This window comes from Aotus nancymaae, unplaced genomic scaffold (assembly GCF_030222135.1).
Source record: "Aotus nancymaae isolate 86718 unplaced genomic scaffold, 86718_ANA_hifiasm-v0.15.2.pri h1tg000008l, whole genome shotgun sequence".
Classification (NCBI taxonomy): domain Eukaryota; kingdom Metazoa; phylum Chordata; class Mammalia; order Primates; family Aotidae; genus Aotus; species Aotus nancymaae.
The window spans coordinates 1,057,920-1,084,740 of record NW_026988419.1 but is presented as its reverse complement, the minus strand read 5'-3'; the positions used below and the strand labels follow the sequence as shown (position 1 = coordinate 1,084,740).

Below are 26,821 nucleotides of genomic sequence, written 5' to 3'. Positions count from 1 at the left end.
ATAGGTGATGGGGAGGAAGGCAGTAAACCACATTGCCATGTATGTACCTATGCAACAATCTTGCATGTTCTTCACATGTACCCCAAAACCTAAAACACAATTAAAAAAAAAAGAATGACTCAGCAAAATAAGCTGTGAGCTTATTAAGGGATTACCACCTATTTTTATTTATAGTATAAAATGAAAATATGAACAAGCAGTATTCAGTGTGTACATATAACAACTCCCAAAATGTGCATGTATTCTTGTGGGAAACCATACACATGGCCATGTCACAGAAAGGAGAGAGGGATACACCAGGCACAGACCAGTTTCTAAGACCTGGCAGTGTCTGCACAGAAACAGTTCACTGAGATCAGGGTACATGCTGAATAGTCTGAATTACCAACAATAGAAAAGAACTAGAATGTACTGCTTTGAAGTATAAACCAATAAAAAAAGACTAACACAGTGCTACTGAGAAAAAAATCCTGATGGAACTTGCTTTAATCCATTATGAGTCACAAAGCTATGCATAAACTTCTTAAGAAAAATGTATAGCTAAACCAAGGGACACACCAAGACTGAGAAGTGGAGAAGAGGAGGAAGAACAGCTGTGGGGAGAGCCAGGAGAGTGAGGCCCCAGGAAGCAGGAGGAGCTGGGGCTTTAAGGAGGGTGGTCAGTGCTATTGAGAGCCCCTTCTGCTAAGAACACAGAAGCATCTTCTGGACTTGGCACCGGGATGTCACTGTTGACTTCAACAAAAAAGGCAGAAAGGAGGCAGAGGAACAAATGGAGGGTTCAGAAGTAGAGGCAATAAGGTAAGATAATTTAAAAATAAGTTTCAACCAAGAGCAACAGCTCCTGCCTATAATCTCGACTACCTAAGAGGCTGAAGCAGGAGGATGCCTTAAACCCAGGAGTACAAGGCTGCAGCGAGCTATGATTGTGCCATTGCACCCCCAGGTTGATGACAGAGTGAGACCTTGTTTAAAAAAAAAGTTTCATGTGAAGAGCAGCAGATAGGTGGATGAAAGCTGGAGGATTTCTAGTCTTTTAAAATAGAAGACCCTTGAGGATGCAAATTTATCTTATATCACTGGCTATGATGAGATAGAAAACTTGTGGAAGTTTTCAAGCTCACTTGGCAAAGGTACCATAGAGACCTTCTCCTACCACTGCAGGTCTAGTCTTAGAGGGTTTCCTGCAAGACCTTATTTAGGAAAAAATCAAATAAAAATCTCCACAGTGTTAAGAAGTATGAAACCAGCAACTTAGTGAAGGTCATTATCAAAAAACAAAGAAAAATCTATCAATGACTAGCTTAAAAAAAAAAACAAACTCATGTGGCATATCCATCCAATAGCATCTCATTTGGCAATGAAATAGAATGAAGTATTGACATATATACTACAACCCTGGGAACAGTAGTCTTCAGTAAGTGAAAGAAGCCTGTTACAAGAGACCACCTATTATACTGGATCACTCCATTTCCATGAAATGTCCAGAACAGGCAAGTCCACAGAGACAGAAAGAAGGTCAGTAGTTGCCAGCAGATGAGTTGATGGGGATGGAGAGTGACTGCTAATGGGTATGGCATTTCTTCTTGGGGTGGTAAAAAGTCTCTAAGATTGATTGTAGTGATGGTTGAACAACTCTGTGAGTATGCTAAAAAAAAACAACAACCCACTGAACTGTACCCCTTAAAAGAGTAAATTTTGTGGCATGTAAATTATATCTCAATACAGTGGTTATTTTTTTTTTTAAAAGGAATTACCCCCTACTACCAGCTCTACATCAGAAATTTAATATACTTGTTTAGGGAATATATTATTACCCTATTTTACTTCAAAGTCCATGCCCTACCTCCTTAATCCCACAGTTGGTATCACCTAGATAAGGAGTGTTCTTGGTTAGAAGAAGACCACTGTTCAGAGTTTACCGTTAAAGGCAATATAACACTATTCCTATCATTTGCTCTTTAAATTGTGATAGTTGCCTATACCTGTCTTTGCATCTATTCCATAAAAAAAATGGTAGATCGGGATTTGTTTGGATTTGTACAGCTAACAGTTCATCAATATTTGCAACAATCACCTTTAATCACTGCTGACAAGTGTGTAGTGTTTGTATACAGTAGAATGCCTTTTAGAACTCAAACAGGAAAGTGAGAGAAAGCCCACATACAAGATACACAAAGAAAATGGAGAAAGTCTTCATGACTAAAATAGCAAAAGCATTGGCAACTAAAGCCAAAATAGACAAATGTGACCTAATTAAACTCCAGAGCTTCTGCACGGCAAAAGAAACAATCATTAGAGTGAACTGGCAACCAACAGAATGGGAAAAAATTTTTGCAATCTACCCATCTGACAAAGGACTAATATCCAGAATCTACAAAGAACTAAAACAGATTTACAAGGAAAAAACAAACAAGCCCATTCAAAAGTGGGTGAAGGATATGAACAGACACTTTCCAAAAGAAGACATCGATGAGGCCAACAAACATATGAAAAAATGCTCAACATCACTGGTCGTTACAGAAATGCAAATCAAAACCACATTGAGATACCATCTCACGCCAGTTACAATGGCGATCATTAAAAAATCTGGAGACAACAGATGCTGGAGAGGATGTGGAGAAATAGGAACACTTTTACACTGTTGGTGGGAGTGTAAATGAATTCAGCCATTGTGGAAGACAGTGTGGTGATTCCTCAAGGATCTAGAAATATAAATTCCATTTGACCCAGCAATCCCATTACTGGGTATATAGCCAAAAGATTATAAATCGTTCTATTATAAGGACACATGCACACGAATGTTCACTGCGGCACTGTTTACAATAGCAAAGACTTGGAACCAACCCAAATGCCCATCGATGCTACAATGGACAGGGAAAATGTGGCACATATACACCATGGAATACTATGCAGCCATAAAAAACGTTGAGTTCGTGTTCTTTGTAGGGACATGGATGAACCTGGAAACCATCATTCTCAGCAAACTGACACAAGAACAGAAAATCAAACACCGCATGTTCTCACTCATAGGCGGGTGTTGAACAATAGGGACACAGGGAGGGGAGCATCACACACTGGGGTCTATGGGGGGGAACTAGGGGAGGGACAGAGGGGGATGGGGAGTTGGGGAGGGATAACATGGGAAGAAATGCCAAATATAGGTGATGGGGAGGAAGGCAGCAAACCACATTGTCAAGTATGTACCTATGCAACAATCTTGCACGTTCTTCACATGTACCCCAAAACCTAAGACGCAATAAATTATATATAAAAAAATAAATAAAATAAAATAATACAATAAAATTAAAATACAAAACAAAAATAAGAAAGAAAGAAAGAAGGAAAGAAAGAAAATGGAGAAAGTCAGGAGAAAGGACAGGAAGAATAAAAAGACCTGCCAAGAACTGTTTCAATTTTTTGACTGAAGCAAACACTGAAAGCAGAACATGTGGATACAAACACAAAGCACATAACAAACACAGAATTTTAAAAAACTTACTTACCATTTAATTGATCCATTATTGTTGGTCAAAGACTAAAAAAACTATATAAATGGTAGATAATCTCCATGTAATAGGTGTTGTATCTCAACTAGACTACATAAAGACTCTTAGGGTAGAAATTGTAAAATTCAGCTCTTGTACTTCTCTCTGTTTTTATAATCTTACCCCAGCCCCAAATCATAGCTGTTCATAAAATCCTGTATACAACAAGTATCTAAAAATATATATTTCTGGCTTGTAATTCTTTAATGTGAGAAAGAAACATTCAATCACTATGTTGAGACCCTAAGACAAAATTAAAAGAAGTTAGATAAGATTAAACCAGCGTTACTCTTTCCTCTACTGCTGGTAACTCTTCCTTAGAGAGCTGACCCTCGTACCTCATTGCTGGTCCACCCAAAGCTCTCAGTGAGGTCTGTTGTGGATGCAGCTTCCTGGTCTAAGAGCAGAAGCTGAGCAAACAAGCGTTGTAACTGTAAAGGGATGATTCGAACCTGAATGAAAAACACACACATTTCTAAATGAATTCTTTCAGTGTTGACTGAGGCTTTTGAAAACGACGGCATACTAGCTTTTTCATATCTCGTAGTTCATATAGGAGAAAGTTTATAAATATCCTATTATAAAGGAAAAACTAATTATGATTCAGTTCTTCTATGAAAATTCTAATTCAATCCAAAAAATATTAAGTTATTTGGAGTTTTCTACCTTGATATAGTTCAGATAAACGTTAAAACTCAACTAGGCCCTAATAAACCACTCAATTGATTACTGATTGACAGTTTGAATCTAATAGTCCATTATTCCTCTAAAATATCTCTGATACACACAATTTCCCCTCTGTAGAAATTTTCAAGGCACCATACTGTATTTCACTCTGGAGTTCTCAGCACACTCTGCCTCACTTTCTCCTGGCTCCAAACGATTTCCTGCCTTAACTTCATGTGGTGAGGGCTTGACCAGACTGAGCAATGTTGCTCACAGTCTAGTCTGTAGGCCAGACTTTAAGTATTGAAAGGGAGAATAAGCATTTAGAAATTTTAATAGCAATTTGACATTCCCATGGCATTTTTATTATATACTAAAAAAGTGCTAATTTGCAACAGATTGGAAATGAAAAAAAAAAAATGCACCAAAACAGGTCCTTTGCTATACAAGTAGCCCGAGAAGCACTGGGCTAGATCATGAAAGACTCCGAGGAAGTAAAAATTTGAGCTGAACATGGTAAGAAACTTTTGAGCTATGTTTAAGCAGGGAGGAACATGATTAGAGTTGTACTTTAATATCACCACAGTAACAAAAAAAATAATAAATCAACTCATTACTCCATTAATTTCCAGAGTACCAAACTGAAAGAATGTAGTCTATTTTTTTTTTTTTGTATTGCTGCAAAAAAGTGCTTTAAATAGATTTCTGAGGGAAGCTAATGTGGATGTTGTGCAAATATTTCCTCCACCAGAAGAAAGAATAAGCACAATAAAGAGTGCTGTATATTTATAAAGCGGTAGCAGTATTAAATTTGGAGAAGTTTCTTTCTCAGAAGGAAAATTTCATTATCAATAGGGTATAGGCCAAGTCACTTTCTGAAAATAAAGACCATATTTGATAATTAATAAAATTCTTGCTTTGTGAATAAGTCACTTAATTCCTTCTTTAAAAGAAAATTTCCTGAATACTCCAGAACATCCCAGTAAATCATAGATGTAATACCTTTGCATCAGGTTTATCCTTATCTTCAAACAAACCAAGCTCTTCTGGGCCAAGAGAAAATAAAGCTTCTAAACAAAAAGGTAGAATCAGAGATGCAAATGACATTATTTCATTAAAAAAAATTGTTTTAGAAAGCCAAGACCACCTTTAAGGAAAATCAAGTAGATTCAGAAATATGACCGTGGCAATATTTATACTTTTACTCTATACACTTTACTTTCTTGTAACATTTTTAATCAGTGACTCTAAGAAAATAAACTGGCATGCTAAGGCTTCAGCATGGAATTTCTATGAAAGGAAAATAATCTTCATGCATAAAACTAAAAATAGCAACATCAGAAATCTTTCACGGCTTCCCACTACCTACGGCAGCAAGTCCCAAAAGCCCAAAGGAATCTTAGGAAATAGTGTTGCAGTTTTCCTGCCACGTGTAAGGCTGACAACCATCCTTTTGTGGGAAGGATCCCCTTTTACTCTGAGATGATGCCCTTCTTTTTTTGGTGTGAAAATGTCTTTTCTGTGTTGAAGGTAATAAGAGATGATAGTGGTCTTATCTGGAAAAAGAAGTTGGCAACCCTACGCCAGTCTCCAGAATTTATCACCCAACATCTAGGTGATATGAGCCATATCTGAATCTTTTGGGAAGTCTGTCTGTATCCAAGCCAGGTAGGAACTCTTCTGGGAAACTCTGATATACTCCAGGGTTACAAGGAATGGGATAAATGTGTCTCTCTATTGAAAAACCACTGCTGCTCTAGTGCTTACTGTTAATGAATGTTATATTCTTTCTAAGTGCTGGGACTGGGCAAAAATGAACTATAAATCTACGAGTTAAAGCATAAAACCATACAAGAAAGAACTTTTACAATCATCTCGCAGTACTCTCAGCTACATCGTAATGGAGTACAATGGAACCAAATCTAGCCGTATTATTTAAAATACTATTCCAAAATTTTTCTCCCCCAGTTCTCTGACGGGCCTTATCCTTTCCAAATTATACCTTCCTGCCAATCAGCAACAGGATTCACACTAAGCTATACAAGGAAGGCACATTGTGCACTAAGATGTCAAATCATGTGCTTGGCCAGCAATCTCCTTTGCTGGAGAGGTGGCCTGGACTCTCAGTCCTACAGTCCTACTCTTACCTAATGGGACTCTCCATAACCTACCCTATGCTTCACCATCTTCCTCAGTCTCTGAGGCTATGTACGTTTCTACTTCAACTATATTAAAACGGGGAAAAGTGTTATCCCTGTTAGTAATCTACTTATTAGAGCTGGAAATTTCTACTGGTGGAATTACTGGTTGCATCAGGGAGATATTTTTATGGAGGGGATAGAGTCAAGGCTAAGACACCACTTAAATTCCACATGCAATCCAATCCATTAAATTGCTCCTGGGAAGGGAACAGTGTATTTACTAAATCTCTGGAGGCAGGAAGTCTTTCTAAGCTTAGAAGCAACAGAGGAACCACAAAGATTAGATAAATGTGGTGGTGGTAGGGAAGAGGAAAGTGGCAAACCAGATACAGGATGAGTCAGGCTGTCTGTCTTCCTAATATAGACACGGTGTTACAAAGCCATGTAGTGCTGGGGACCCCAGTCAGGGCCATGTGAAAGCAAAGTAATGTTCACACTGAGATCAAGGGAATACAGACCCTAGGACCCTTGTGGGGGAAGCTGGTTTGCAGAGATGAGGTATGAAAGAAATATGTAGAGAGAAACGGGGGCAAAAAATCAAGGGTCCAATGAGGTCAGGCTGGCTTCCTGTAGTTGATTTCTCAGAGATCCCCTATATTCTCATAATAACACCCCTTTTAAATTTAGCTAATTTGAGTTGGGGTTCTGTTTCTTGCACACAATCCCTTACCCAAAACCTTGGGGTCTTTGGAATTCAGAATTTCCAGTTTATAAAGACAATATGAAAAAAGTGTTTCATTCATATATATATAATGTTACATTTCCAGCAGGGTCTGGGACAGTTTCCATTAATCAAGCAGATTAATATTCCTGTAATGAATGTATGAATATTCACCCACATGAGATAACTAAAAACTATAAATAGTCTCACACCAGGTCTGGTTCTGAAGCTAAACAAGTTCAGGTGAGATCAGATGAAGGTGTGAGTTTTCTAGATTTCAGAAAGACAAATGAACAACTGTGGACCCATATAAATAATATGACATCCTTCCCCACTCCAAAAGGTAGATATAATTGTTTGGATAACTCTGACTTAAGTGTTTGTTATTCTGAAGAAATTATAAAACTCAAAAATACAATGTAACAATAATAAAGACTGATAACTTATGACAATTATCTTTATGTTGTACTTTATAGGAATTAGAAAAGAAATACATCGATTTCTTTTTTTTACTAAACATTATTGTAATCACCCAGGATATATTTTAAGATTAAGCTTCACATTTTTCTGCAGAGGGAATTACCAACTTTACATTTGCAACAATAAACACACACTGTGGAATATATCTTTAAGATAATTGGTCTATTTGTGATTCTGCATAATTAATTACATGTAAAGATGATGGTACATATTGCTAATCAAATGTATGTAACATAGCATACCTCTGAATTCAGGTGTGAAATGAAGAGTCTGAAGAAGGGAATTGAGGTAACAGGTTCCACCCTGATTTCTGATTCCGCTTAAATTGGTGAATTCTCTAGGAGCAGGTGGCTCCAGAACTTTAGTCCTTAATTTCTTCCCTTTTCCATACTGATTATTAGACACAGTGGAATAATCCTCCTCAAATAGGTTCCCAAACATTGTGAAACTAAATACTACCCTTAAAAAAAAAGTGACATATATTATATAAATGCTTTTATTTTTTAAATAAATTTTCCCCAAATCTCCCTACCTTACACTTGGGAGTCGATTTTGTTGTTTCTTAGAACATAGAACTACTGTTTCTATGTACAGCAGTTGGGTTTTGGAGGTAGGAAGATGTAGATTTTTTCATCTCTGTCAGGATCCTAACTACCTGTGTGACCCTGGATATGTACTTAATCTGTTTTCTTATGTGTGAAATGGGATACCGTCTATCTCCTAGGGTCACTTAAACTGTCAAATGACATAACGAAAGAAGGGCACTTACTGTACAGGGTTTGGTTCACAGTAAGTAATAGCTGTTTTTTAAAAGGCACGTTCACATCACTAATTTTTTCAAAAAAGAAAACCTGTCACCACGGCTAATCCACTGCTGGGATGGCAAAGCCAACCCTAGATTCCGAGAATGACTCACTAAAATCTCTGCTTGTCACACCCTTCAGTACTATACACCAGATTATGACACTTAAGTTAATTTAACGAATCAAGTTTACTTTTTTAAGAGCAGTTTAGTACAGTCTTGAAGCTGTTGGGCCAGAAGGAAGTTCACGGGAGAAGGCAGATAACACTACCACTAAAATTATCGAGCCTAAAGGCCTTCCAAAATGTATCCAGTAACCCCATCGTTATCCCTGGGGACCTAGGTGACTTGTTCAAGGTTTCACATCGGGTGTGGCGGAGGGTCACTTGGAGATGAGAAATGTAAAGCGCCTAGCACAGGTGCCAAGTGACAGGAAGCGCTGAAATGCAATTACTTTTTCTTTTCCTCAGAAGAACTACAAAAAACACAACTCGAGAGTCTGGCCCTGAGCTCGTTGTCTGCATTTCTAAATTTCCAACTCCTACGGCGGAGGCCGGAGCTCTCCAAGCCGCCACAGGCCCAGAGGCGAGAAAAGGCGGAGATACCCGTGGCCCGACACCACCGCTCCGACACCAGCAGAGCGCCGCGTCCTCAGGCAGGCCTGGGCCGCCTCTCGCCTCGCCGTCCTCAAGCTGTGCCACCAACACTGTCCCTACGCTTCCCACGTCCCTCCCAGGATTCCCGGCCGCCTGCCCCACTTACTGCCTGAAGCCCAGACCCCCGCCTTGGCCAAAAAGCGAAGCGAACGAACCCAACCTTACGAGGCGCCGCCATTTTGGCGAGCGCGGGGCTCCAGAAAGTGATTTATAAACCTTGGACTATGTTTCCCAGGATGCCCCGCGGGAGCGCCGGCCTCTCGCGCGGGGCCTTATGGGAAACGTAACTCCTCCGCTTGAAGAGTTTGGGATCTGTAGCGGGAGCGGGAAAGGTGAGCTGGCTTACAAGCTGCCTGGTGAGTTCGCAGGTCCGCTTGGTCAGCGGAGCACTCATTCATTCACATTTTTAATATTATATTTATTGCTTTCCACAATCCATACTACCCGCAGCAGGGTGTACAAAGTCAGTGTTGGTGGCACAGCCTGAGGAGGGCGAGGGGAGAGGCGGCCCAGGCCTGCCTGAGGACGCGGCGCTCCACTCGTGTCGGGGCAGTGGTCTCGGGCCACGGGGATCGCTGCCTTTTCGCGCCCCTGGGCTTGTGGCGGCTTGGAGAGCCCCAGCCTCGGCCGCAGCTCACTTGTCTTTTAGAGTAAAAGTTACCTAAACATGGGAAACAGTTGTGTAGGGCTTCAAGTTTGCCAAGTACCTTAAAGACAGTTTCCAAGAGTATCTTCAGTACAAACCTTGTGAAAAATGTTCCACATTCCCTGAACTTTTATAACCACCTCAATGTTTATTTGGTCTCCACTAACCATAAGTAGCATGCAAATACACTACAAATATCTCAAACTTACTCCTTTTCCCACTTGAGCCCTTTTGGCAGGCTATTTCAGTAGCCTGGCTAGGCTTTTTTTCTGGTATCATCCCTTTCCAGTCTCCATGCAAGAATGAAAGAGGGCGTCAGGAAGAAAATAATTTTGGCTTCAGCCAAAACGTGTGAGATTGAGAACAGAGATAGCCACCAATGAAGATGGAAAGGCAGGAATCCAAGAGAATGCCACACCAAGGAATTTGTATTTGAAACATTTGAGGGAGATTTGTGTGCCTTGGAAGTTCAGGAAGTGTTGGTAGGGAAAGAACTCGAGGCAGTGGGCCAGCTAGGAGGCAAAAAAGCTCTATACTACCCAGCACTTTGGTAGGCCGAGGCGGGTGGATCATGAGGTCAAGAGATCGAGACCATCCTGGTCAACATGGTGAAACCCCGTCTCTACTTAAAAATACAAAAAATTAGCTGAGCAAGGTGGCGCGTGCCTGTAATCCCAGCTACTCAGGAGGCTGAGGCAGGAGAATTGCCTGAACCCAGGAGGCGGAGGTTGCGGTGAGCCGAGATTGCACCATTGCACTCCAGCCTGGGTAACAAGAGCAAAACTCCGTCTCAAAAAAAAAAAGCTCTGTACTAGAAAATGAAAGTGGGAATAGCCTGTTTTCAACTGTCATCAGTCTTGACTCTTCCACATCACCCCTTACCAGCCCCTTCTTCATGACTCTCCACCCTGGCTCCATGGCATTCTGTCTTCTGCTTCTCTTTCTCTCTCTTTTTTTTTTTTTTTTTTTTGACTTTCTCACATTTGCCTGCTGTGCTTCATTCCCCCTCTTGTTCATGGTAGATATTCCTCAAACTCCCATTCCCTAACCAAGAATGACCACTGGAAAACTAGTTCCAAGAGAACATGGGCTTTAACTAGTGTTCCCAGCAACCCAAACAGTGCTTGGCTCATTGCAGGATTTTAAGAAATGTTTATCGAATGAACAAATGGCCTCTTACCACCATCCTTCTCCTCATCTAGAAGAATCAAAGTCTTGGAGCTGTATTTGAAACTTTGCCTTTTGTCTATGAATCCAACTAGTGGCAAGTCAAAGTATTGTCTGGACAATCCTTCCATTTTTATAGCTGTCTCTCCTCCTATCAGATCCCCATGAGATCTCACCTGCATTAGGATAATAGCCTTTTCGGTGGACTCCCATTTTACACAACCCATCCTGCACATCACTGTAAGATGCACTATCCATCTAAGGTGCACTTTGAGCTCCAACCTCTCTGCTAAAGAAGCTTCCACGATTCCTCAATATACACTGTGGAAACTTCATTTTGATGTTCTTAGTCCACTGATGGTCCCAATATTCTTTTCATACTATTTTTCTAACTACTCACCTGTTCACCAAACTGCTTTCAAATGTACCATCTATAAAGCAGCTAATCCCTGAGCCTTTAAGGGAAAAGATAAACACCAGCTGCCATTCTTTTTGTTTTACAATAAGAAATCCTGTACAACAAAAACACTTTTTCTGGATTGGTTCCATGAAAACCAGTGCTGTGTCCCTGAAGTAAGGAAGTACCTTTCCAGTAAGGGACTTCCTTTTAAATTGCTTTTGATATTAGACAACGTTCCTGGCCACCCAGGGCCCCATAAATTCCACAGTGAAAGCACCAAAGTGGCCTCCTTGCCCCCAAACACAGCATCTCTAATTCAGCCTTTAGATCAAGGGGTCATAAGGAACTTTAAGGCTTATTACATATGGTTTTCTATGGAAAGGAGTGTTAACACTATGGAAGAGAATATCACTTTCATGATACTTTCGACAGGGAGAATATCATGAAAGTCCAGAAGGATTACAACATTGAAGAGGCCCATGTTGTTATGGAAAAAGCTGTGAAAGCCATCAAGCCCCAAACAACACATTAGTGCTGAAGAAAACTGTGTCCAGATGTTGTGTGTGACTTCACAGGATTTACAACAGAGCCAATCAAGAACGTCATGGAAAAGATTGTGGATATGGCACCAAAAATGGATAAATAAATAAGATAGTCATAAAGTATTTGAAGATATAGATCTTGGAGAAATTCAAGAGTTAATAGACAACAAACCTGAGGAATTAACAGAAGATAATGGAGATTAGTGCTTTTGAATCAGTACCAGACAATGAGGAAGAAGATATAGAAGAAGCACTGTCAGAAAAATTGCCAGTAGACAATCTTGCAGAAGGATTCTGATTAAGACTGCTTTGGGACTTCTTTTACAACTTGGACCCTTCTATGATATGGGCACTGAAACTAAAGCAATTAGTGGAAGATGGATTAGTACTGTATGCAAGCATTTTTAAAGAATTGAAAATGCAAAACTGTCAGACAATAATTATGATATATTTCCATATAAAGTTAAATCGAGTGTGCCAATGTCTCCTGCCTCCCCTTCCACCTCCTCAACCAATTCCACCTCTGCCACTCTGGAAACAGCAAGACCAACCCCTCCTCTTCCTCCTCAACAGTCCACTCAGTGAGCATGGAGACCTTTATGGTGATGCACTTCCACTTAATGAATAGTAAAGATCTTTTCTCTTCCTATGACTTTTAACGTTTTCATTTTCTCTAGCTGACTTTATTGTAAGAAAAATACAGTATATAATACATACACAAATACACACAATATTAATTGACTGTTCATGTTATTGGCAAGGCTTCCAGCAAACAGCAGGCTATTAGTAGTTATGTTTTGGGGGCATCAAAAGCTCTATGCTCATTTTTGACTGCACAAAGTTGGCTCCCCTAATTCTCACTTTATTCAAGGGCCAACTGTAGTAGCAATGAACAATTGAAAATTGGAATGAAAATACCACTTAATAGCATAAAAATATGAAATATTTAGGGCTGAATCTGACAAAAGATGTGAAATACTGTACACTAAAAACTATAAAACATCAAGGAGTGACCTAAATAAACAGATGTATTCATGAATTGGAACACTCGAAATTGTTAAGATGTCAGTTCTCCCAGTTCATCTATAAATTCAATACAATCGCAACCCAAATCCCAGCAGGCATTTTTTGTACAAATTGGCAAACGGATTAAAAAATTTATATGGAAATGTAAAGGACCTGCAAAAGCAAAAACGACAATGGAAAACAAGAAAAAATAGAGAGCTAATGCTGACTCATTTTAAGGCCTCCTACAAAGGATAGTAATAAAATATTTCATAAATATATCAATGGAACAGAATAGAAAGTCCAGAAATAAATACACAGTTGTATGGATAACCAAGTTTTTACAAAGGTACAAAGGCTATTCAGTGGAGAGAACAGTCTTTTCAGCAATTAGATATCCATACCCAAGAAAGCAGGAAAGGGCATTACTTCTGTGGTCTTTTTTCCAAAAACCTATAACCCCAGTCTAGCTATGATGAAAACATCAGACAAACTCAAACTGAGGAATGTTCTACAGAACAACTGACCAGACCTGCTCAAAACTGGCAAAGTCATCAAAAACAAGGAAAGTCTAAGAAACTGTTACAGTCTAGAGGAGGTGAAGGAGACATATGACTAAATGTCATGTGCTCCCATGACATTTAGTCGTATGTATCCTGGATGGGATCCCAGAAATGGAAAAGGGCATTAGGTAAAAATTAATGACATCTGAAGAAAACATAGACTTTAGTTCATCATGATGTATGAAATGTTGGTTAATGAGTGGTGATAAATATGCTATAGTAACATAACATTTAAAAATAGGGGAAACTAGGTACAGGATGTATGGGTATTCTCTGTGCTATTTGTTGCAAACTTGCTGTAAATCTAAATTTATTCCAAAATAAAAAGTTTAATGGGAAAAAAGACAGTCCACAGACTGGGAGAAAATATTTGCAGAGCGTGTATGTGATAAAGGAGAAATATTCAAAATATATAAAGAACATTTAAAATTCAATGAGGAGAAAATGAAAACAAACCACATTTTTTAAAAAATGTGCAAAGATTTGAACAGACATTTACCAAATAAGATGTACAGATGGCAAGCAGGCATATGTAAAGACACTCAACATCATTAGTGATTAGAGAAATCAAATTAAAACCACAATTTAATTTACACACCCATTAGAATGACTGAAAGGGAAAAGACTGACAATACCAAATGATATAGTTTAGATATTTGTCCCTTCCAAATCTCATGATGAAATTTAATCCCCAGTATTGGAGGTTAGACTTAGTGGGAGGTGTTTGGGTCATGGGGGTGAATCCTTTATTAATGTCTTGGTGCCTTCCTCTCGGTAATGAGTGAGTTCTCCCTCTATTACTTTCAGTAAGAACTGATTGTTTAAAAGAGCCTGGCACCTCCCTCCTTTTTCTCTGCTCTCTCACCATGTGATGGGCACCTTCTGCCTTCACCTTCTGCCATCAGTGGAAGTAGCCTGAGTCTCTCTCCAGATGCAGATGCTAGTGCCATGCGTCTTATACAATATGCAGGACCATGAGCCAAAAAACATGGTTTCTTTGTAGATTACCTAGACTCAGATTTCCTTTATGGCAACACAAACAGTCTAAGACACCAGGTGCTGGTGAGTGTGAAGACATCCTGGTGGTGGGAGGGTACATGGGTCCAGCCACTTTGGAATATTATTTGGCAGAGTCTTTAGAAGGTAAACATACACCTACCATAGAACACAGCTATTCCTAGGTATTTATTCATGAGAAAAGAAAGTGTATTTGCTATATTATTTGTATTTTTACATTTTTTGTATGTTATAATGTTTCCACATCTAAAAATCACTTTCTGGCTGGGGATGCAGTGCCCCTCTGTGGGCTAGTTAATTATTAGAGATAGCAAATGGTCCATCCTTATAGCTCAGAGCCCACTGAAATTATTCAAACTGGCCAGTCCTAAACTGTTTCTCCTGCCCTGCCTGTCTTTCCTCCAGAAACTGCAATAGAGCTGTGGTCTAGACTCTATCCTCACTCCTCTCCCTTCTGCCCCTTGTATTTCAAGTCAAGAAGCATACAAAGCGTTACTTTGCCACAGCCCCTGCTTCCAGTCTATACTAGTCAGGGTTCAGTGAGAGAAGAAGAGCCACTGTGCATATACATGGTGAGGGATCGGCAAGAGGCAAGGTGGCAGCTGGCTGGACGATCCCTGCAAATGGCCTTGGTGTCTGATGCTGGAGCTTAAGGACCCCAGGGTGGGTCTTCAGACAGGGTAGATGGATGTGAAGTGGGGACAGCGAGGAGAAGCCAGGACCCACTGAAGAGAGTGGAACTCGGACAGTTCTCACTGCCTCCTACCTTGACAATGTGAATGACCTTCAGAAGCTGGGACCCTTCCTGACAGAGCTAATCACATACCTGTCTCAGGTATGGGAGAAGCTGACAGAGGGGTGTGAAAAAAGTGGAGCAGCTATAGGTTCAGCTGCTGCTTTGTGCCTATGACATTAAGCAGAGAGGTGACATGAGACAAGTGACAACATTTATGAGCTCCAAAAGTGCCTGTCCTGAACTTCTGAATTAAAAACAAAACAAGAATAGGCTGGGCACAGTGGTTCATGCCTGTAATCCCAAAACTTTGAGAGGCTGAGGCAGGAGGATCACTGAGACCAGGAATTACAGACCAGCATGGGCATGATGGTGAGACCCCCATCTACAAAAAATTTTAAGAATCAGTAGTACATGGTGTCATATACCTGTAGTCCCAGCTACTTGGGAGGCTGAAGTGGGAGGATTGCCTGAGTCCAGAAGCCAAGGCTGCAGTGAGCTGTGATTGTGCCACTGCACTCTAGCCTGGGTGACAGAGTGAGACTTTGTCTCAAAAAAAAAAAAAAAAGAAAAGAAAAAAGAAAGAAAAAGAAAAGAACGAAATATAGAATGGATGTTGAATTTGTTCAAACACTTTTTCTATGCCTATTGAGATAATTACATGGTTTTCTTTTTTTAGTTTATTTATTTAGTGTATTACATTGATCAATTTCTTTTGGTTATTTTTATTTATTTATTTATTTTTGTTTTTGAGACAGGGTCTTGCTCTGTCACCCAGGCTGGAGTACAGTAGGGCAATGATGGCTCACTGCAGCCTCGACCTTACAGGCTCAGTCAATCCTCCCACCTCAGCTTCCCTAGTGGCTGGGACTATAGGCACACATCACCACACCTGGCTAATTTTTGTAGTTTTTGTAGAGATGGGGTTTCATCATGTTCCCCAGGTTAGTCTTGAACTCCTGGACACAAACTATCCACCCTTGGCCTCCCAAAGTGCTGGGATTACAGGTGTGAGCCAACATACATGGCCAATTTTTAAAAACAATATTTATTTTTATGATTAATTGTGGTGAAATGCACATAAAATGTATTACGTTAACCATTTTAAGTGCACAGTTCAGTGTTGAGGACATTCACATTGCTGTGCAGCCAATAGCACCGTTCATCTCTAGAACTCTTTTCATCTTCCTAGACTGAAACTTGGGATCCATTAAACAATAATTCTTCATTCTCTCTCCTCCCAGCTCTTGCCAACTACCATTCTTGTCTTTGCTTCTATGAATTTGACTCTTTTAGGTACCGCATACAAGTAGAATGATTAAACCAGTTGTTATTTTGTGACTGGCTTATTTAACTTAGCACAAAGTTCTCAAGGTTTATCTATGTTGTAGCATGTGTCAGAATTTCCTTCTTTAAGGCTGAATCTTGTTCCACTGTTACCAGATTTCACTTATGCACTCATCTGGAGATGGGCACTTGGGTTGCATTCACCTTTTGGCTGTTGTGAGTTAAGTTGCTGTGAACAAGACTGTACAACCTTGATTAATTTTCTAAAGGTAAAACCAGCTTTGCATCCCAGGGATAAACCCCATTTGCTTATGGTTTATGATCTTTTTATGTATTACATATTTTAAAATATTATTTCTATTAGTCCCATTTTCATACTGCTTATGAAGACCTACCCAAGATTGGACAATTTACACACACAAAAATAATGTACTTACAGTTCCACATGACTGGGAAGGCCTCACAATCATGGCGAAAGGCAAGGAGGAGCAAGTTACATCTTATGTGGTTGGAAAAGAAAGAGAGCTTATTTAGGGAAACTCCTGTTTTTAAAACCATCAGATTAGCCTGGCTCAGTTTTCATGCTGCTGATAAAGACATGCCTGAGATTGGGCAATTTATAAAAGAAAGAGGTTTAATTGTCTTAGAGTTCCATGTGGCTGGGGAGGCCTCACAATCATGGCAGAAGGCAAAGAGGAGCAAGTCACATCTTTTGTGGATGGTGGCAGGCAAAGAAAGAGAGCTTGTGCAGTAAAACTTCCATTTTTAAAACCACCAGATCTTGTGAGACTTACTGTCATAAGAAGAGCATGGGAAAGACCTGCGCCCGTGATTCAGTTACCTCCTACTGGGTTCCTCCCACGAAACCTGGGAATTGTGCAAGTTATAATTCAAGATAAGATTTGGGTGGGGACACAGCCAAACCATATCATTATTGAATTTGATTTGCTAAAATATTGTTTTAAATTTTTGTATCTAAGGTCTTGAGGGTCTGTAGTTTTTCTGTCTTGTCACATCTTTATCTGGTTTTGGTATTGTGGTAATGTTGGTCTCACAAAATGAATTAGGACATTTCACATGCTTCTGTTTTTCAGACTAGATTGTGAGAAATTGGTATTGTTTCTTCCTTTGGTGTTTGGTAGAATTTATCAGTGAAGTCATCTGAACTTTACATTTTTGTTTGTGGGAACAGTTGCATTCAATGTTCAATTTAAATTTAAAAGATACAGATTATGTCATTTGGGTTATTAATTTCTTCTTGTGTAAAGTCTGACAGCTTGTGTCTTTTAAGAAATGTTTATTCCATCTAAGTCATATATTTTATTGGCATGAACTTGTTTATATTCTCTTATCATTTTAATACCTGTAGAATCTATGGTGATACTACCTCTCTCATTCCTGATATTGGTAATTTATATCTTCTGTCTTTTTTCTAATCAGTCTGACTAGAGATTTACCAAGTTAATTGATCTGCCCAAAACATCAGCTTTGGTTTCATTGGTTGAATTGTTTTTCTATTTTTGATTTCATTGATTTCTATACTGATGTAAGCCTCCAGGGAAGGTAGATCACTCACTGTCATGGTTGTTTTTCAAGGACAGTCATCTACTAATGCCCCAGTCACCAAGAGACAAGGTGACTAAGCAATGTCTAGTAACCATTAGGCTCCCTGGAGGGAGCCATCTTGTGCTCCTACAAGGATTATGCCCTGAGGTTGGCTGCTGAATCCCTCACTAAATGTTCCTCAGGGTGTTACCTGACACACACTGCTGGGCTAATCCATGGAAACCTGCATGATGTAATTCAGCCCAATGCAATAAGAATTCCATGAACTTCTTCTGTGCGAGGTATAGCATGGGTACTGTGGAAGTAGGATGAACATAGGAAGAAGACATAATCTCTGACTTTAACGAGTGCTCACGATACTGGGGGTGACCAATACATATTTCTGAAAGAAGGCACCAGGCCGATGGGGTGAGCCCACAGCAGAGGCCTGCAGCTCTGTTCAGAATGCAGAAGCAGAGTGGGCAGAGAGCGGCAGCTCAGCAGAGTACTTGGGCAGGCATAGGGCCATGACTCCCTACTGCAGGCAACGTATCTGAAGAAAGCCATTTACAGTAGGTGACGGCCACATTCTATCAAATCTCTGGAAGGATCCATGGAGGTTGTCAATCTTATTCAGCCTTTCAAAGGTCTGTCAGGGTTTGGAAATGGAAGCAACAGTGTCTGCTTTGCAGAGATGCAGGTGAGCCCCCATTTCCTGCCAGTTAGGAAGTCAGTGCTGAGGGCCTTACTGTGTTTCCTTGGCACATGAGATGCCAATTCCTTTCTGGATAGAGAGCTTTTGGTTGTTTGAGGATAACATCCAAATTTTGCTTTGAAATACATTTCAAAAATACTGTCTTTATTCAAATTTACTTTCCTTTTTATCTTTCTAAATTGTTAAGGTCCAAAAGCATTGCTTAATAATTCTACTTCTAAACTCACGCTGCAGCACAGGGCATAATCTGTCCCCAAGGCAAAGAACATAGGGTACTCTTGTCTGGAAAACATGCAAGTAGGTATCTCAGCAAATGCTACTTATATATTATTATGAATAAATCATTGGCAGTGATTGTGATTTTTTTAAAAAAATGAATGAATAGGCACATGCCCTCTATTGGGGTCAAGTTTTGTTCCTGTAATTCTCCTGCCTATTGTATTACAGGAGCTTAGAATCCTAGCTGCTGGCTCTGGGCTGAAGTTCTTTGATGGCTCCTGTAGAGTGGACTGACCTATATGTGTGTCTACTGCTATATATGTGTCTACTGCTGACCTGTGGCTTTGCTCAGGCAGGAAAGCTGCTGGTAGTGCACATGGTTGTGTGCCCTGATTCACCATGTGGTCTGTGGTGGAGAAACTCATCCTCAGGGGGCATGAGGTGGTCGTAGTCATGCCAGAGGTGAGTTGGCACCTGGGAAGATCACTGAATGGCACAGTGAAGACTTATTCAACTTCATACACTTCAGAGGATTAGGACCGGGAGTTCATGGCTTTTGCCAATGCTCAGTGGAAAGCACAAGCACAAAGTTTATTTTCTCTATTAATGAGTTCATCCAAAAGTTTTGAACTTCATTTGTCACATTGCAGGAATTTGTTTAATGACCAAAAATTAGTAGAATACTTAAAGGAGAGTTCTTTTGATGCAGTGTTTCTGGATCCTTTAAATATGTGTGGCTTAATTGTTGCCAAATATTTCTGCCTCCCCTCTGTGGTCTTTACCAGAGGAATACTTTGTTACTATCTTGAAGAAGGTGCACAGTGCCCTGCTTCTCTTTCCTATGTCCCCAGATATGTCTCAGGGTTTTCAGATGCCATGACTTTTAAGGAGAGAGTATGGAACCACATCTTCCACTTAGTGGAGCATTTATTTTGCCTTTTTTTTTTTTTTTCCCAAAGTACCTTAAAAGTAGCCTCTGAAATTCTCCAAACACTTGTCATGGCATATGATCTCTGCAGCCACACATTGATTTGGTTGTTGTGAACCGACTTTGTTTTGTACTATCCCAGACCTGTGATGCCCAACATGATCTTTGTTGGTGGTATCTACTGCAGTCGAGGAAAGCCATTGCCTAAGATAAGTCATTGCTCCTCTAGCACATTAAAAGTATACTGGCTTTGAATATTTAAAAAGATTCCTTACTGAACAAGGATTTGACATTTGTGGTTGTTGCATCTAAAATTTCTTTTCTGTGTAAAATATTATTTTGGGCCATCCACATGCTTGTTGGTTAGCAACTTTTATATAATTGCCTCGTTAATATGTATGTTATACAATTGGTTAATTGTTCATAATTTCCACTGCCTTTCTTCCTTTCTTCCTTCCTTTCTTTCTTGCTTGCTTTCTTGCTTTCTCTTTCTCTTTCTTTTTTTCTTTTTCTCTTTCTCTCTTTTTCTCTCCCTCTCTTTCTTTCTCTCTCTCTTCCCTTTTCTTTCTCTCTCTCTCTCTTTCTTTCTCTCTTTCTTTCTTTCTCTCTCTCTCTCTCTTTCCTTCTTCAGGGTATTGCTATTGTGCCCTGGCTGGACTCAAACTCCTGGGCTCAAGTGATCCCCCTGCCTAAGCCTTCCAAGCAATTATGCCTCTTTTAGTATTTTTGGAAAAATACTTAAACACACAATAAGAAATGAAACTTTCATTTTTAGTGAATCCTGCTATAGTAAAATGCTTTTTGCAGTTTTGTATGCATCTGTTTTCATTTATTGAAATTACTTTATATATAAGCATATATGTAAATATTTACACTTATTTTATTAAAATGAAATCTACTATCAAGCTGGACATGTTGTTCTTTACCATGCATTTTTACTTGCCAGTAAACCAAAGGCATCTTTACAGAGTCAACATATTCTTTTAATAATTGCATAAAAGTCTTTACTTTCGATTCAACATAGTTGCAAGCCTTGCCAGGTGTTTTTCTGCTAAAGATTTGGCTAAGTTCTTCAAAGCAACAATAATAAGCAGATGTTATCTTTTTTAACCCTTCAGAAAGTATAAAGCAGAATGTCTTTAGCCACCCAAAAAACTGTTACCATAACGTTTGGTCTTACCCCGTCTGCTTTTGATTTGACTGGACTAATTTCAGCTCTTGGGAGCCATTGCTTTGATTGTGGTTTGTCTTCAGGATCATACTGATAAACCTGTGTTTCATCTTCTGTTACAATTCTTTGAGGTGATGCTTCAAGGTTTGATCCACTTGTTTATAATTTCCATAGAAGGGTGTGTTCTTGTCTGCAGCTGATCTGGCTGCAAAGGTTTTGGCACCCATCGAGTGGAAAATGTGTTCAACTTAAACTTTTGTCAAAATTGTGTAAACTGACCCGATTGAGAAGTCTACTGTGTTGGCTATTGTTTCTGCTGTTGTCAGTCCTCTTCAGTTACAGCATGAGCAAGACTAATTGTTTCCTTGCAAATTGATATAGATGGTCTACTGGTATGGGCTTCATTTTCAACATCATCTTGTCCCTTCTTAAAAGGAATTACTCATTTGTAAACTGCTACTTTCTTTGGAGCATTTTTCCCATTAACTTTTTGTAAAGCATCAGTGATTTCACCATTCTTCCCCTCATGCCTCAGCATAAATTTTATGCTGTTGCTTCAGTTGTAGCAGAATTCATGTTGTTCTGATGGGGGCTTTTTTCAAAGTAACGTTTTATGCTTCTTAGTGCCTCAAACTAGATCCTATTCAGACATGTTTTATCAAGTTAAGTATGATTTGTTTTGGTGCAAAGAAATTTGAAATCCATGCATAAGTTTTTCGTAATATTCATTTTCATGAATTGCTTGCCAATCCCTCATCTCTTTCTTTTTTTAGGGATGGACCATGCATTTTTCTATAGATTCTGGCTCCTTACAAGATTCAGTAGACTTTGTAACACAGCTCACAGATTGGTAGATGTTTGGTAAAAGGCTGAGTTTTCAGCCAACTCATGGGAACGTGAAAGAATATAAAAAGCAGGAAGACTACAGTTTTAGGTCTTTCAAGTGAGGCATGACTTTCAGCTTTTGTCAAGAACAGGCGAGGAGATGCAAGTTGTAGGACTCTCAGAGGCTAGGCTTTTCAAAATGCTTCTCTCCCCTTTACCCTCCTTCAGTTACAGCACAAAGCACCACCCAGGTGTTGCCTGTAGCCCCAATACCCTCTATCTACCCAGTTGTGGGATCCTGCTATTTCCTGAACCCACACTGAGTTTATTATGGCTCACAGGGTCACGCAGAGGGCCTTACAGATACAGAAAGCTATGTGGGATTTCATATCACCCATCATATAAAGATATGTATAAAATAGGAAACATATTGACCATATATCATTTTATATATTTTTGGTTTTGTTAAATGACCATATATCATTTTATATATTTTTGGTAATTGTTAAGGTCCAAAAGCATTGCTTAAAATGTTTAAAAATATACATGTTTTTATGTATAATGTTTAAAAAGTGTTTAAAAATATACAATTTAAAAATGTTTAAAAAGCATTTAAAAATATACAATTTTATGAATATATTAAAGGATAAGTATGTATAAGAGGTTTTATAGATGTGGAAAGTTATATATTTATCTATATCTTTATAAATTTGAGAATAAAGGAAGGAAAGTTCTCAAAGAGGAATTCAGATATCAAAGAGTGCCCTTTTACAATGAGCCTTGGATATAACATAACTACAAAAGTGAATTGTCATCGAAAGATATATGGACACTGGATTCCTCTTTTCTTATTTTAAATGGACAGGCTGTGTCTTGGAAAAGCATACAGTTTGTTGTATCTTGCTGGACAACAGGAATCATAGTCTGAACTGCCTGATGAGAAGGAAGCATCACTTGATGATAGAGTGTGCATATGTGGCTGTATATGTGCATGTGTGTTTGTGTGTGTGCATGCATGCACATGTCTGTGCGGTGTCTCAGACCCTACATAGGAGATTTTCCTGAAGGTTTCCAGTAGCAAAAACTCATTGAGTCTATCCAGGGGAATTACATCCAATGCTGTAATTAAATACTTTAACAAGGATGGCAGATCATCATTCAAGAGAACATCAAGATAGTTTTAATTAAAAAAAAAAAAAAAAAGGAATCAGTTCCAGGCTTTTTCAGTTTTTGGTGAGTTCCAGCAGAATTGATGACTGGGTCCAGCAGGAAGGAATTCAGGATTAGTCTGTAACCATCCAGGGCAAGTGTAGCTCTGGAGAATTGGGGGTAGGAAGTAACTTCACAGCAAGAAAAGATCTGGGTTTCCTCCATTGCTCTAAGATCTAGTTTCATTCCTAGATCCAAATTCAGAGTAAGTTGTTAGTGGGCAAGCCCAAGGCCTCCCACCAAGATTATTCATTTCAACTTTTCATTATCAAAGTTTTCAAACAAATAGCAAGGAGAGACTATAGTGTAATGAGCACCCATATCTCCTTCCATCTTTATGTTACATAATTCTCAATATTTTATTGTACTGATTAATGTGTCTGCTATTTTGTTTCTTTTTAAAGAACCTTTAGACTATGATTTTTTAATGGAAATGCTGGACATGTGATTTTATCTCCAAATACTTCACTAAATATAAAAAATAAGGAAAATTTGTTACATAGACACAATATCATGATCATTCCTCACGGAATCAGTAACTCTTTAATATTGTCTCATTTATAATTCATAATTAAATTTCCTCTAATTGTCTTTTACATGCAGATCAATAGAATGAAGTTGAGAATCTAGAAATAAACCCATACATCCTTGGCCAGTTGGTTTTTACTGTGGTGCCAAGACTGTTCAAATGGGAAAAATTAATCTCTTCAACAGAGGTTGGTGGGACAGCTGCATATCCACATGCAAAAGAACGAAGTTGCACCCTTATGTGCAAAAACTAACTTGAAATGGATCAAATAGCTAAATAGAAAAGCTAGAAGTATAAACCTTTAGAAGGAAACATTTGGGTGAGTATTTATGACCTGGATTTTGAAATGGTTTCTGAGATGTGACACAACATATTGTTGTGTATAAGAAACAACAACAACAACAAAAAACAGACAAATTTGACATCAAAATAAAACACTTTTGTGCATCAAAGACATTATTAAGAGAGTGAAAAGACAACCCACATGGCCTCCTTCACTAAGATGTGCAAATAAACATGTACATCCTTGACATGGAGGCTCCTGGGAGGCAATTACAACCCCAAAGACCTGAAATCCCCAAATCCTAAACGTTAGGGTCCTGAAAGATCAAAGTCCTACAAATATCATTCTAGAAAAAATAACTTTAAAAATTCTTTAAAAGATATTTGTTTACTTTTTAAATGTGAATTTATTTGAAAAACACATAAAAACAGCACAGAACACTTCATAGGCCACTTTGCACCCTAAAATAGGCAATAATGACATACCTATTTGTACAAGTGTAAACCCTCAGGTGTACTAATGACTGTCACACATGTATATCAGTTGTGACCAGATGAATCATATTCATAGAGTATTAGGTCAAAAAAGGAAATTATAGGCATATATCTTTGTGGTTGGTAATTGTGTGCACTCAGCTTTCAGCTTTGATCACATGAAATACCATGAAAAATGACCTGAGACTCTTCATGAGGTCAGTTAAGAATCTCTGTGGGTTACCACCACATACACAGTTGCTCAAAGTGCCTAGATCTCAAGAGATTGTTTTGTTTGTTTGTTTTTTTGAGACAGAGTCTTGTTCTGTTGCCCAGGCTGGAATCCACTGGCTTGATCTCGGCTCACTGCAATATCTGCTTCCCTGGTTCAAGTTATTCTCCTTCCTCAGCCTCACGAGTAGCTGGGATTACAGGCACCTACCACCATGCCCAGCAAATTTTTATACTTTTAGTAGAGATGGGGTTTTGCCATGTTGGCCAGGCTGGTCATGAACTCCTGACTCCAGGTGATCTGCCAGCCTCAGCCTCCCAAAATGGTAGGATTACAGGCATGAGCCACCGCAGCCAGCCAAGAAATTTTATCCTTCACAAATGCAGATGTACAAAAGGGAAATCTCTTCATTTATTGAGGACGTTTCAATGTTTTTACATACATGCCCAATGTTTACACATAGTTAACCCTTTGATAACGCACTTTCATGGTGTCAAATTTGTGAGCATGAAATGAATTAGAATTCTCTAAAAGTCTCCACACAGTTTTGGCCTTTAGTATTGGAAATGATGTGAAGATGAAATACACAGCATAGCAAATTGCAAAAATAATGCTGACAGTTTAACCTTGAGAAAAAAACTAAGAAGAAAAGCAAAAGAAAAAAGGGAAAAAAACTCTGAAAGAACCTATCCTGTGATTGTGATTTTTGGGATTTTAGATGTTAGAGATCTTAGATTTCAGGGAGTTAGACCTTAGGGATTTGGATCCTTAGGGATTGATATTTTGGAATTCAACGTTCAGGATTATGGGTTTTGAGATGATGTCTTTCAGGATTATAATCCAAACCCTATAGCATCTTGTGTGTTAGCATAACCTGCAAATTTTAGATACATCTCTGTACCCCACCAGAGGATTATGAAATTAAGTAGTTTACAGCAGAGCTTCTCAACCTATCTGTGACAAAAAAAAATAGCACAAAAAGTTTTCCACAATTCATTACAGATCCATATTTTTTGGTAACATATAACAAAAATGAAATGCTAGAAAGTGAAATTAAATAAACCACAGACCTATGAAATGCAAAACTACTGATGATTGTTTGGCTGACATAGCAACACCAATTGCTACAGGAATTTCTAAGCATTTCCTGCAGAGGCTGCACCCGTGCTGAGGTGAGTGGGAAACATGAGCTGGAAACCATACCTTGAGCAGCACTGTTTGAGACCCAATCCAATGGCGCTATGTGAGTAGTGTTTAATCAGAAATAAGACTGGGCGTGGTGTCTCATGCCTGTAATCTCAACACTTCGGGAGGCCAGTCCCAACTCCTGAGGTCAGTAGTTCAAGATCAGCCTGGCCAACATGGCCAAACCCCATCTCTACTAAAAATATAAAAATTAGCTGGGTGTGGTAGCAGGCATCTGTAATCCCAGCTACTCAGGAGGCTGAGGCAGGGAAATCACTTGAACCTTGGAGGTGGAGGTTGCAGTGAGCCTCACCTAACTGCAGCTGCATTCCAGCCTGGGTGAGAGAGCGAGACTTCATTGCAAAAAAGAAAATAACAACAACAAACAGCAACAAAAATCCAAAAAATGAACAAAATACTTTCTGTTTTGTTAATGTGCTAAATAGACTGTCATATACGCTGAACAATTAGTGAGCACCAGGGCAAAGTCTATCATCAGCTACCTGTTTTCCTTGTAACCTTGGGTTTTGGGAACCTAGCAACTCCTCTCCCCACTAAGGTGATAAGCTGTGCAGGTCTGCCCAGAATATTCCCAGTTAAACAATGGAAGTCTTACATCCTGGGAAACTCCCCGTTCCCCAAAGAGCAGGGACAGAGGGTCACTGTCACTGGAGCACTGAAAGCTTGCCACAGCATTAGGAGCTCCAAAAGGGGCACGACTCAAGGAGACTCATGCTTCTGTTATCTTCTACCTTCTGCTCTCATTTCAAAAGGGCGACAAGTCCCTTCCACGAAGAAGCCAGGCCAGGAGATAAATGTCCTAGAAAAACTGTTAGAAAGAAAGGAAACTGTCTGGTGTGTTGCCCCACAAGAGTTTCACAGACTCTTCTCTTGTTGGAGAAATGAGGGTAGGTGATCACTGTCCTGGTCTCCCTGAAGAAAGGATGCTTCTCTGGCCTCAGGGGACCTTTCAGGCAAGTCTCTCCTGTCCCCGAGGTTCAGGGAGCTGCATCCTTGCAAGAGCAATGCTGAGTGGGATTGGCTTTGAACCCAGCTGTTCTCTTAACACTTCTTTTAGTTAAGTATCAGTTCCCCATCCCCCTTCTCTCTAGCATTGTTTGCCTTTTGCTATG

At 39.4% G+C, this 26,821-nt stretch overlaps 1 protein-coding gene, 1 long non-coding RNA gene and 1 pseudogene across 6 annotated transcripts in view; 2 read left to right on the top strand and 1 right to left on the bottom strand.

The window, feature by feature from the left end:
• Nucleotides 1-9,201, bottom strand: part of USP40 (ubiquitin specific peptidase 40) — an 88,898-nt gene extending 79,697 nt beyond the window's left edge. For 2 of the 5 annotated variants that reach the window (XM_012434143.2, XM_064372871.1), the window contains exons 1-4: nt 9,121-9,201; nt 7,799-8,016; nt 5,217-5,284; nt 3,887-4,000 (exon numbers count right to left, since the gene is read on the bottom strand). In XM_012434143.2, coding sequence (XP_012289566.1) covers nt 3,887-4,000; nt 5,217-5,284; nt 7,799-7,997 — 381 coding nt within the window. In that variant the 5' untranslated portion in view covers nt 7,998-8,016; nt 9,121-9,201. Of the gene's footprint in view, nt 1-47; nt 219-3,886; nt 4,001-5,216; nt 5,285-7,798; nt 8,017-9,120 lie in introns of those variants that run through there. The other 3 variants (XM_064372869.1, XM_012434144.2, XM_012434145.2) reach the window with 3 other exon arrangements.
• A 100-nt stretch (nt 9,202-9,301) lies between these two features.
• On the top strand, nt 9,302-12,421 carry LOC110569499 (uncharacterized). The gene is made up of 2 exons (XR_002479591.2): nt 9,302-9,370; nt 11,660-12,421. It is a non-coding gene; the product is annotated as an uncharacterized LOC110569499 (long non-coding RNA).
• Nucleotides 12,422-19,172: 6,751 nt separating this feature from the next.
• Nucleotides 19,173-20,035, top strand: LOC105704683 (UDP-glucuronosyltransferase 1A10-like; annotated as a pseudogene).
• Nucleotides 20,036-26,821: the final 6,786 nt, after the last annotated feature.